Source organism: Pelobates fuscus, chromosome 6, assembly GCF_036172605.1.
Source record: "Pelobates fuscus isolate aPelFus1 chromosome 6, aPelFus1.pri, whole genome shotgun sequence".
Taxonomy (NCBI): Eukaryota; Metazoa; Chordata; class Amphibia; order Anura; family Pelobatidae; genus Pelobates; species Pelobates fuscus.
In genome coordinates this window covers 67130079-67142493 of record NC_086322.1, presented here as the reverse complement: position 1 = coordinate 67142493, position 12415 = coordinate 67130079, and the positions used below count along the sequence as shown (strand labels likewise).

Sequence of the window (12415 nt, the reverse complement as noted above, 5' to 3'; positions counted from 1 at the left end):
AAAAGTGCAGATTTCAATAGAAATTGGCAATTTTGTAAATTAAAGGGATACTATAGAGTTAGGAATACAAATATGTATTCCTAACATTATAGTGCCTTCTGGACCTCACCCCCTCCAAGTCCCCACCCACCAGCATGTAAAGAGTTAAAATTGATTTATTCCATTCCAGTGCTGATGTCCCTCGGCGATGGGTTGGCGCTCGGCTACCTCCAATGTCACTCGAGGGAGTAAAGGGGGGGCTAATGCGCATACGTGGCGAGCATGACTAGTGCATTATGCCCTACTTATAGGGCAGAGCATGTGGACATCCAGCATTAGTTAGGCTACCTAACTAGGGGCTGCCTGATTGACAGTAGAGGCAGTCTCAGTTCTGCAAGGTATTCTCCAAAACTGCAATGATTTACATTGCAGGACCAAGTGGGACAGTGACACTGCACTCAGACCACTTCAATGAGCTGAAGTGGTCTGGGTGACAATAGTTTAACCATGTTACACCCTCCTGCCTGCCAGACAACATGTCCTGTTAATTCCTGGTAGTTTAGCTCATTGATTCTAAACTAAAGGGGCAACAATTGCCCAGGACACCTGCCTTGCAAAGACTTCTAATTGAGCTGCATTAGGACGTCTGTGATTGGACAGCCACAGAAAGTCTGAGCAGGGTTATAAGGGGAGGGTTTCTAAGACTTCAGACAAAAAAATCTGCAGCATTAGCAAGCTGTTTTTACATATACTCTAAATTAAAAAAAAAATACATAATTAAATGCATGCCTGTTTTTATTGAGGAATATCTACTAAATAGTATTTCACTTATTTTGGGTAGGGAGTGCCTGTATTAAGTAGGGGATATATAACTTGAGTATATATTTTTACAGTAGAAAATAGGGATTACAGGAGACTTGCAGCCGCAAGGAATATGTACTTACTTTGCCATAAAGTGCTTTCGAATATAGTGCTTTTAAATCCTTGCAAAGAGTAACCAGCAGGGAGTCATATTCTGAGCAAAATGCTCCATCTAGCGTGCTTTTCAACCTGCAATTAAAATCTAATTTATACTGCAATGTAGAAAATAAAATCTGAAGAAAATATTATACACTAAAATGAATCATTTATCCTTCTACCAGGGAAGGAAAGCTTAGAAGATTGGAAATATCAATACTGTAGATTAATACATTACTATGTAAAGTGTCCAGACAATTATACATTACAGAATAAAAATTACTGAAAAAAAATACTGAAAACATAGTAGCTCAAAGTGTCTCACACCAAGGCTTTCCATCAAGACATTGCTATGAATTAAAAAACAAATTTGCTAGCTTCAAAGAGTATTTTAAAATTGAGGTCAAAATAACTGAACTAAAAGTATAGCTGACTTAGAGAATTGTTTTCATATAGGCCATTTTGAGCTTTAGTTTGAAATATACGTTGAATTCACCTTGAATTTTTATTTCGGTGAATAACCCTGTAAGTTTGCTATGCTTTAAGCTGGGCTACTTACATTTAAAATTGACTTTGAATATTCAATTTAATAAATAATCCCGAAAACAAAATAGATAGCACACTTGTGTTATATAAATGAAATTAGATAGAGGGTGCTATAGGGATTTGTAAAGTGGCAGTTCACTGGGATACCAAGGAAGATATATATATATATATATATATATATATATATACACACTAACAGCAGAGATTTTTTTCTTGGAGATTCCATTGGTTTCCATGGTGATGTAATGGTATCTTCATAAAATAGTATCTTCAAAAAAAGAATTCTAAGTAGCAAATGAAATATGACTTACTCCTTGTTCTTTAATAACGTTAACACTGACATTGCTTCTTCTGATCTTGGCCCTGTCGCTACCTTTAAATTCAGTTTATTCAGGTACTCTTTGACCTAACAGTAAAGAAGAGGCAAGATCAGAAATACTGTACAATAAACAGATATAACAGTGGGCAGGTTAAAAAAATCATATAATAGATCTTATAGTAGATCCCTCCTTGCTATGCTTTCTAAACACACCTCAGAAGATTATTTAAGCATGTTACTGGGTTCACAGATGTTTGTATACAGTGTTTATATGTTTTATTTTTCCTGAATAAAAAAACATCTGAGGACAGAAATTTCCACACTTCTGCCTAGAACGAAAACCCAGTCTATAAACTAAACACCACAGAACCGGAAATGATAACTTTTGTAAGTTGCTTCTCAAGTTACCCTAGTTTAGTAAATAGACTTTATTAGCTTTAGCATCATTTTAAGTGACAATCATTTTTAAATAAACTATTGAACTACTTTGTTAATATGATATATATATATGTCATTTTATCACTGATATGACAAAGAACTTTTTTCGGAACTAATCCTACTCCTAATCCTGTTGGATCTTACTCCTGATCCTACTGATCAGCCACACCATTATAACTACATGTCTAATATTGTGTAGGTCCTCCCACGTGCAACCAAACCAGATCTAATGCGTTGAGGCATGGACGTGTCCTCTGGCATCTTTCACCAAGACATTAGCAGCAGATCCTGTAAGTCCTGCAAGTTGTGAGGTGGGGCCTCCATGGATGGGGATTGTTCTTCATGCACATCCCACAGATGCACGGATTGAGATCTAGGGAATTTGGAGGCCAAGGCAACATCTTGAAATCTTTGTCACATTCTTCAAAGATTCCTGAACAATTTTTGCAGCGTAACATGGTGCAGGGTGCTGAAAGAGGCCACTGCCATCAGGGAGCAACACTGCCATGAAAGGGTGTACGTGGTTTGTAACAATCTCTTGGTAGGTACATGTCAAAGTAACATCCAAGGTTTCCTAACAGAACATTGCCCAGAGCAAAACACTGCCTCCGATGGTCAGCCTTCTTCCCATAGAATGCAGCAAACGGCAATGCACTGTGTGTTCTGACACCTTTCTATCATTGCCAGCATTATTTTTTTTTAGCAATATGAGCTACAGTAGCTCTTCTATGTAATTGGACCACTAGTTGTCCTTTCTTGCATTAATTTTGGTAGGTGCTCACTATTGCACACTGGGAATATCCCACACGACTTGTCAATTTGGAGATACTCTGACCCTGTTGTCTAGCCATCACTATCTGACACTCGTCAAAGTCACTCAGATCTCTTTGGACATTTTTCCTGTTTCCAACACATACAATTCTAGAACTGACTGTTTACTTGCTATTCCACCCCTATAATCAATGTTATTCACTTTGCCTGTTGGTGGTTTTAATTTTGTGGCTGATCAGTGCATTAGACTTAGAGATTAATTTCAGGTCGAAATGTAGTTCTGCTGAATTCAGCCCATTCCTCTCATTTTCACAATGTTGTACAGCTTTCTAATATTTTGGAACAAAACAATATGTATAACTGTATAATTGTACTATTATGCAAAAAAATTAAATAAACTGTTCATTAGAGATGTCCCGAACAGTTCGCCGAGAACTAATCGCCGGCGAACATAGCTTGTTCGCGTTCGCCACGGCGGGCGAACACATGCAATGTTTGGTCCGCCCCCTATTCATCATCATTGAGTAAACTTTGACCCTGTACCTCACAGTCAGCAGACACATTCTGGGAGGGAGGGTTTGCTGCTGATTGGCTGGAATGTGTCTGCTGACTGTGAGGTACAGGGTCAAAGTTTACTCAATGATGACGAATAGGGGGCGGACCAAACATCGCATGTGTTCGCCCACCGTGGCGAACGCGAACAAGATATGTTCACCACGAATAGTTCCTGGCGAACTGTTTGGGACATCTCTACTGTTCATGTGTGAAAAAAAACAAGCCTCCCTATATACTATATCAAGCTACAAATATGAAATTGTGCCACTATTTGACAAACATACAAATCTCTTACCTTCACAATGGATTCACTTTGTTTAAACGCAACAAATTTGTCAAGATGGATTAGGAAACTGTTAATTCCTGTAATGTCTACAAAGTCCATATATTTACTAATTACCCTGTGCGGTGGTCCCTGTTGAAGACACACACAAATCATGCTGTTAAAACATTTGAATATACAATGAGCAAAAGTAATACTATTTTTTTTGCTCACGAGACATAATATTGAATCTTAATGAACTGTTTGTAAGGTTAATATTTCTTCATTCTCAACAGAACAGAGAGAGAGAGAGAGAAAAAAGTATTAAAAAAGGGGGGTCCAGTTGCTTTCTGAGCACAGCACTTTGCATCCTACTTACTTCCCATAAATGAGTGCCCATTTTTTTTTTACCTCTTGCATGAGGATTGAGGTATGTAGAACCGGTAATACATATGACGTAAAAATTGACTTGTCCATGGCTGTAGATAATGTATCCTATAGAAAAAACAATAAAATAACAATACATTAAAATAAAATGTATAATGATAAAGCAAGAAAAGTACAATTAGCACATAATGAATAGGTTAATTTATTTCTAACAAGCCTTTCTAACAAGCCTAACACATTCAGTGCAAAATTACTAAAGATTATTCTTTGTATGAACTTATAATATCCTACTTTTGTAAAGATAATGTATGGGATGGTGGAGTAATATTAACGATGATTAGAGAACTCACATAACTGTTAATGGAATCCACTTATCTTAGTTGGATAACACAGTGTTATGTGAAGTTGAAGAGGAAAGTGACTGTGCATTGCATGACATTTCTAGAAAGACTGTGTAGTATATGGGACCATGACACTATTTATCCTATAGTTATTAATGCACCTCCAACCCAGTGCACCATTAATTTTTTCAAAAGTAAGTTCTGAGTTTGCACTAGACAGGGAAAATGTGCTGCAAACATCAGCTGTTTGCCACTATACCACCACCAACAAGGTTAGTAAAATACATGCTGGGTTCTCTCAGACCCCACTTTGTAAATAAGAGACATGGAATAGACCAATGAGAGGTGGTGCACTCCTATGGTAGTAAAATTAAAATGAAACATGTTATCAAAAATGCTCTTTTGCATTATTTTTTTAACAATCTTTATTTTTTAATTTTTTGTTTGTGCAAGAGGAAATAGATAGCAATACGATACATAACAACATTATAAAGTCAACAATTGTCTGTGGGACAATGATAACAGAGTACGTCTATCTAACATTTCGGTCTATCTATGGTATGAGTGTAAGTTCAGACAGGTAGCGATTACGTTATTAGCCAAGTAGGAACAATATTAAGATATAACTGAAACACATTTTAGGCGTATCATAAGGTAAAGGCGTTTGCAAGCATTAATAGTAACTGTGATGATCGCATCTTAGGGTATGACAGTTTAAGGCATTGGCGTGGACTGTGTGAGTTATGATGGTGAAGAATGATTAGATTTCTACTGGCCGTGTGCATCTAGAGTATCTCGTCTTGTGAGTGGTAAAGGTAGGGTGGTAACCATAGGGCCATTAATGATGTTTTATGTCTTGCTACGTTTAGTTTAAGGCACCGCATGGGGCCCGGGCGTCTAGCGCCGTACTATCGTGTCACAGATATGGTCTGTGGGACCGAGTTGGACAGCCTGGTCATTTGGTTGATCTTTCGCTTCTCTAGATGCAGGATGTTTTAAGCGGCTGAGTCTGAAGTGGATTTTTTACTAAGGGATAGGTAAGGGGAAGGGTTCAGGGAACAAGTATAGGGAGAATAGGCAGTGTTAGATAATTAACAGGTATGGGGGTTATGAAGCCTCGGTCTCCCCCCCAGCCCCTGCGCGCCCATCCCCCCAGCCCCTCTCGAGATGAACTCAACCCATGGGAACCAGGTCTGGGTGCATTTATCGGAGCGACCCTGCAGTGAGGCTGTCATAATTTCCATGTTTTAGATGTCCTCTACTCTGGCCACACATTGCTGGAAGGTGGGCGCATACATTTGCTTCCATTGTGTTGGGATTAAGGATTTGGCTGCTGTGAGTAGGTGTATGGTAAGGCTCTTTTTGTATGCTGTCAAGGGGATTGTTGTGTGATTGAGGAGCATCATCAGTGGCAGTAGGGGTAGGTCCGAATCAGTAATTTCCACCAGATGTCCACCAGATGTGTGTTCCAGTGCCAGCATCCGTTCCGCACCTCAAGCAGTCACCCAAGATAGATTTGTGTACGTGTCAGAGGGCATTCGGGGTCCTGTACCAGTGTATCAGGAGTTTGTAGCTGGTCTCTTGATATTTGGTGCATATGGATCCTTTATGTGTCAGTAGGAAGATTTTATCCCACTCTTGTTCTGTGAGTTCGGTCCCTGTGGCCGCTCCCACTTTTCAGTGAATCCCAGTGGGGGTCTGTCTCCACTGGACATCAGTGTGGAGTATAGGGTTGACACCCCGTGTGGTATGTGTTGTCTGGTTGTGCATACATATTCGTCAGGGGTCTGTGTAAGGTAAAGGCCTTACCCTTGATGGCTATGTAATAGGTCTTAATCTGGTGGTATTGAAATTTGTCTAGCAGGGTAGGTCTGTGGTTCGGGAGTAGGTCTGTTATCGGTTTGAGAGTGTTTGCGGTGCTCCATTTGTGTATGTAGACCCTTTCAGTAGCTTGGAAATTTCTCAGAGCGGTGCAGCCCCCTGCCAGGTCTGGGTTATGTGTGATAGGAGTGAGCGGGGTAGGTGAGGTTAATTGTCGGGAGAACCGTAGGGAGCACCAGTCACGGAGTCATGCATCGATCATGGGGTTACCTGTGTGGGTTTCTGCATATGTGGCGCTCCCGTGCCAGAGCCTGTATGGAATCCTTCCTTGTGCCTTGTGGACCTCCATGTGTACAGTGGCGTCGCTAGGGGGTGCCAGAGGGGGCCATGGACCCCCACATCATGTTGTGCCCCCCCTTGTGCCCCCCCAAATGCCAGGAACCTGCTGGCCATGTGTTTAGATTCTATTCCCTCGGGCTGTAACAGTCTGTGACAGCCCGAGGGAATGCAGGGCAGAGCAGCTCAGCTGGAGGCTGGGGGCTGTCTGTGGCCGGAGAGAGAGCACTGACAGGCTCCCCGGCACAGGCCCCGCCCCCAAACGAAGCCCCGCCTCCCGCACATAAGCTCCGCCCCCGCCGTTAAGCAGCAGCCCATGCTGCTGCAAAGGCCAGAAGATGGCTGACCCACAGCAACAGGTAGGCTTGATGTGTGTGTGTGGACTCAGCAGTCTGTGTGTGTGTGTGTGTCTGGACTCAGCAGTCTGTGTGTGTGTGTGTGTGTGTGTGTCTGGACTCAGCAGTCTGTGTGTGTGTATGGACTCAGCAGTCTGTGTGTGTATATGGACTCAGCAGTCTGTGTGTGTCTGTGTGTGTGTATGGACTCAGCAGTCTGTGTGTACGTGTATAAATCAGCCTGTGTGCATTCAGCAACACCTGTGTGCATTCAGAAATCTGTGTGTGTGTGTATGTGTTCAGCAGTCTCTTGGTGTTCGTATTCAGTGTACTGTGTGTATGGACTCAGCAGTCTATCAATAATTAAAATTTTTATTCCTGTGAGTTGGTGTGTAGGAATGGCCCCAGTGCACTGCTCTGCCCGGGGGCCCTTAACGCTGTTAAGATGGTACTGCTTGTGTGTGTCAGTGAGCTTCTATTTAGTGAGCATGTGTGTGTCAGTGAGCTTGTCTTTAGTGAGCTTGTTTGTGCCCTGAACTTCTTTGTAGTGAGCCTTGTGTTTATACAAGTGAGTTTGTCTGTAGTAAGCTTGTGTGTGAGTCAGAGAGTTTTGTCTGTCAGTAAGCCTATTTGCGCATGTCAGTGAGCTTGTGTGCTTACTGTACAATATATACATATTGACTTGTAGACATTTTTTTCCAGGGCTGCTTTGGATTCTCAGTTTTGCTCTGCCAGCGAGTGCGATTTACAGCTGAATCATCTGTGTGAGCTGCCGCACACTTTAGCCCTGTTACACATGTCTGGGAGCTGCTGTTGACAGGTACTAGTAGTCTAGAGATTGGGACATGCTATCTGTATAATGCTATAGTGCTGTTCTCTGTATAATACAGATCTGTGTGTGTATAATATCCCGGGATAGTCAGTGTTCCTGTATAGTGCTGCTCTCTGTCTTGGGATATTATACACAAACAGACCTGTATTATACAGAGAGCAGAACTATACAGGGAACACTGACTGTCCTGGGATATTATACACACAGCCATGTATTATTGTAGCGTTACTTACCTTATCCGGGGGCCGGCCGCGGAAGACGGGCAGTGACCGCGAGATGTGGTCACGTGTCCCGCCTACAGCTAAGAGCGCGCCGCGAGTCTCGGGCGCGCTCTTAAAGAGACAGTGGGAGCCTAAATTGCAAAAAGGCTCCCATTGGCTCCTGTCATGCCAATCACCCCATACACTTACCTGTTGGGGGTGTGGAAGTGACAGGAGCCAATCACATTAGTTTGAAGGCTACTTATACTCACCCTTTTCCCTTAGTTCCTTGCCCTATCGTGGTTTCTGTTACAGTTCCCTTTAGTGCTTGTTGTGTTCAGTTGTGTTTCTCCGTATTTGACCTTGGCTTTGTATTCTGACTTCGTTTTCGCTTAATCCTTGTCTGTACTGTTTGCCGGCTTACTGATTCCTGTGTACCAGACCCCGGCTAGTTCTCGTTTACGCTGTCTCTTTGTGCCCTTGACCTCGGATTGTTCCTGACTCTGTACTTCTCCTATTACGTCGAGTCCGCCACTCTAAGGTCCGGTAGACGTATCTCTCCTCTGTGCTGTCTTCTGTTAGGCTGGATCCTGCGTGTAGGGGTATATACTCGTTACATTACGATAGGGCCATGGACCCCGCAGATTTAGCTCAACAGATGGCGTCCCATGAGGCTAGATTTGTAGAGCAGGATCACCGTATGGATCAGATAGCTCAGGCTCTCCAGACGTTCTTAGCTAGAACCATTCCAGCAACCGCACCTAACCCTCCTACACCCCTGCTTCCTGAAGTATCGACTGTGCCTAATGCTACGGCCCATTTAACGCCTCCTCCTAGGTATGGAGGGGATTCCAAGACATGCAGAGGGTTCATTAACCAAATAGAGTTTCATTTTGAGATGTATCCACGTTCATTTCCCACAGAGAGGTCTAAAGTTGGGTTCTTTATGCACCAACTTACCGACAAAGCACTTGAATGGGCAAACCCTATTTGGGAGGCTAATGGACCTATGGTGCATGACTTTCACAGTTTACAGCTTTTCGCAGAACTTTTGACACTATGAAAAGGTCTAAGAATGCCGCGAGAGCATTAATGAGGGTTAAACAGGGTTCTAGGTCTGTAGCTGATTACGCTATACAGTTTCGTACCCTTGCCTCACAGGTAGATTGGACCAACAATGGGTTAACTACTGCCTTCATGGAAGGCTTATCAGACTCTATATTGGATGAGGTAGCAGCTAAGGAGCTTCCTGTTGCCTTAGAGGACCTTATTGACTACCTCATCGATATAGATAATAGGATTCGTGACAGGCTCTATACCAAGAACAGGAATAGACGTTTTGTTACACCTATTCACCCCAGAGTTAATACACCGGAGAGTGTAAAAGTATCTGAAGAGGAACCCATGCAATTAGGGGTTGCCAAACTCTCTGATAATGAAAAATTACATAGGAGAAGGGAGGGACTCTGCCTATATTGTGGTAGGAGAGACCATATGGTAAAGGAGTGTCCTTTGCTCCCGGAAAACTCTCGCACCTAAGACCTTATAGGGGACTGGCCTTGGGTGTGATTTCTAAGTCTCCTACATTGCCTCCTAACCGACTGCTTCTCCCTGTTTCTTTACATATGGGAGAGAGTTGTATAGTTGAAAATATATATGCCCTGGTTGACTGGGGCAGCTGAGAATTTTATAGACTCTGGTTTTGTAAAGAAAAACAATATTCCCATCAGGGAGAAGGAGATACCCTTGGCCGTTGAGGCCATAGATGGTAGACCATTGATATCTCCAGTTGTTACTCACGAGACTGCACCGCTACACATGTACACAGGGGTTCTACACTATGAAACCATTCGGTTCCAGGTCATCACCTCTCCCTCTTCACAGTTGGTGTTAGGGTATCCATGGTTACGTGCCCACAATCCAATTTTTGACTGGGAGACAGGGCAGATAAAATCATGGAGTGAAGCCTGCCATGAGTCATGTACTATTGAAGTCACGCCTGTGAATTCTATTAATGTTCCTACCATTCCTCCTTTGTCTACGGCTATACCCTCTCAGTATTTATCTTTAAAGACTGTCTTTGATAAAAGAGAGGCTGACAAATTACCGCCTCACAGACCCTACGATTGTGCTATTGACTTGTTGCCTGGCACTATACCTCCCAAGGGCAGGGTGTACCCTCTATCGGTTCAAGAAAACCGTGTCATGGAGGAGTACATTAAAGAATCATTAGACAAGGGATTTATTAGGAGATCCTCTTCTCCGGCTGGAGCGGGGTTCTTCTTTGTATCAAAGAAAGAAGGTGATTTAAGACCTTGCATTGATTATAGAGGTCTTAATAAAATCACCATCAAAAATGCTTACCCTATACCATTAATAACAGAATTGTTTGACAGGCTCAAACATGCTACGGTATTCACCAAATTAGATCTTCGAGGAGCATACAATTTGATACGTATAAAAAAGGACCACGAATGGAAGACAGCCTTTAACACTAGGTCAGGTCATTATGAGTATACCGTCATGCCATTTGGGCTTTGCAATGCCCCAGCAGTATTCCAAGAATTTATTAATGATGTCTTAAGGGACTTTATTCACTCATTTGTTATTGTGTACTTGGATGATATTTTAATATATTCTACAGACTTACACACTCATCACAGACATGTTACGACAGTTCTGAAGACCCTTCTTGCTAATGGTCTTTATTGCAAACTAGAAAAATGCCTATTCGACCAATCCGAGGTCCAGTTTTTAGGGTATTTGATTTCCGCTAAGGGTTTTCGGATGGATCCCCAGAAGCTCGCTGCGGTCATAGAATGGCCTCTGCCGCAAGGTCTGAAAGCCATCCAGCGTTTTCTGGGTTTCTCTAATTATTATAGACGTTTTATCAAAGGTTTTTCGTCTATCGTAGCACCTATTACTCGTATGACTAAAAAGGATGGCAATACACGTGCCTGGTCTACCGAGGCACTTCAGGCTTTTGACTTTCTTAAGACTACGTTCGCCTCTGCACCTATTTTACAGCATCCTGTCCCCTCATTGCCATATATACTTGAGGTTGATGCTTCCGATATAGGAGTAGGTGCTGTCTTATCCCAAAGAGAGTCTCCTGACAAGCCATTGCATCCTTGTGGCTTCTTTTCTAAACAAATGTCCAAAGCAGAAAGGAATTATGATGTGGGTAATCGCGAACTCCTTGCTATCATTTTAGCACTCAAAGAATGGAGACATTTGTTAGAGGGCACTAAGGATCCTATCCTCATATTTACGGATCATAAGAACCTATCCTACCTTAGAGAAGCTAAAAGATTGTCTTCAAGGCAGGCTAGGTGGTCACTGTTCTTGTCTCATTTTAATTATATAATCACCTATAGGCCAGGTGATCGGAACACTAAAGCGGACGCTCTGTCCAGACAGTTCGAGACTATTGACAAACAGGAGATTGATGTCACTCCTGTCATTCCCCCAGACAGGATAATAGCAACTACTATATTGTCTATTTCCTCGTCCCTCTTGCAGGCCATACAAGCGAAACAAAGCATGGCACCTAGCGAGAGGCCTAATGATAAATTGTTCGTTGACGTTCCCGAGAGACGGGATATTCTGTCACTGTATCATGATACTAAGACTGCTGGACATCCTGGTATTTCCAAAACGGTGTCAGCCGTTTCTCGGTATTTCTGGTGGGATACCTTACGTAAGGACGTTACTGACTATATAAGTGCTTGTACTACTTGTGCATGTATGAAATCCTCTCGTAGAGTTCCTTGTGGGCTGTTGCATCCGTTACCCGTTCCCGAGAGACCTTGGTCTAATCTATCAATGGATTTTATTGTTGAATTACCCCCTTCGAATGGTAACACAGTCATCCTAATGATAGTAGATCGGTTTTCCAAAATGGCTCACTTTATGTCTCTTCGCAAGTTGCCCACTTCCAAGGAACTGGCTCTTATCTTCGCTAGAGAAGTGTTTCGATTACATGGTATTCCCTTATCTATTGTATCCGATAGGGGTAGCCAATTTATTTCCAGGTTCTGGAAAGCCTTTTGTTCGGAGATGGGTATTTCTCTCTCATTTTCTTCTGCTTACCATCCCAGTCTAATGGAGCTGCTGAACGTGCCAACCAGTCTCTGGAGCAGTACCCAGGGCCGGACTGGGAACAGAAAGCAGCCCTGGAAAAAAAATATTTCAGCCCTCTAATTCAATGTGTCATATAGTATGTTTGTATTGTTTATATGTATGCACTTTGAAGAAGACTTTTGTCTTACCTGCAGCCCATCGCTCTAGATGATCCATGGGTGTTACAGTGCTATAACCACCACCCTCCAGGATG

The 12415-nt window shown here is 42.5% G+C and overlaps 1 protein-coding gene across 2 annotated transcripts in view; it reads right to left on the bottom strand.

Moving 5' to 3' along the window:
* The window catches only part of LOC134614241 (uncharacterized), a 142378-nt gene that overhangs the window by 15840 nt on the left and 114123 nt on the right, over nucleotides 1–12415 (bottom strand). For both annotated transcript variants that reach the window (XM_063457814.1, XM_063457815.1), the window contains exons 13-16: nucleotides 4239–4322; nucleotides 3861–3980; nucleotides 1794–1888; nucleotides 924–1029 (exon numbers count right to left, since the gene is read on the bottom strand). In XM_063457814.1, coding sequence (XP_063313884.1) covers nucleotides 924–1029; nucleotides 1794–1888; nucleotides 3861–3980; nucleotides 4239–4322 — 405 coding nt within the window. The remainder of the gene's footprint in view (nucleotides 1–923; nucleotides 1030–1793; nucleotides 1889–3860; nucleotides 3981–4238; nucleotides 4323–12415) is intronic.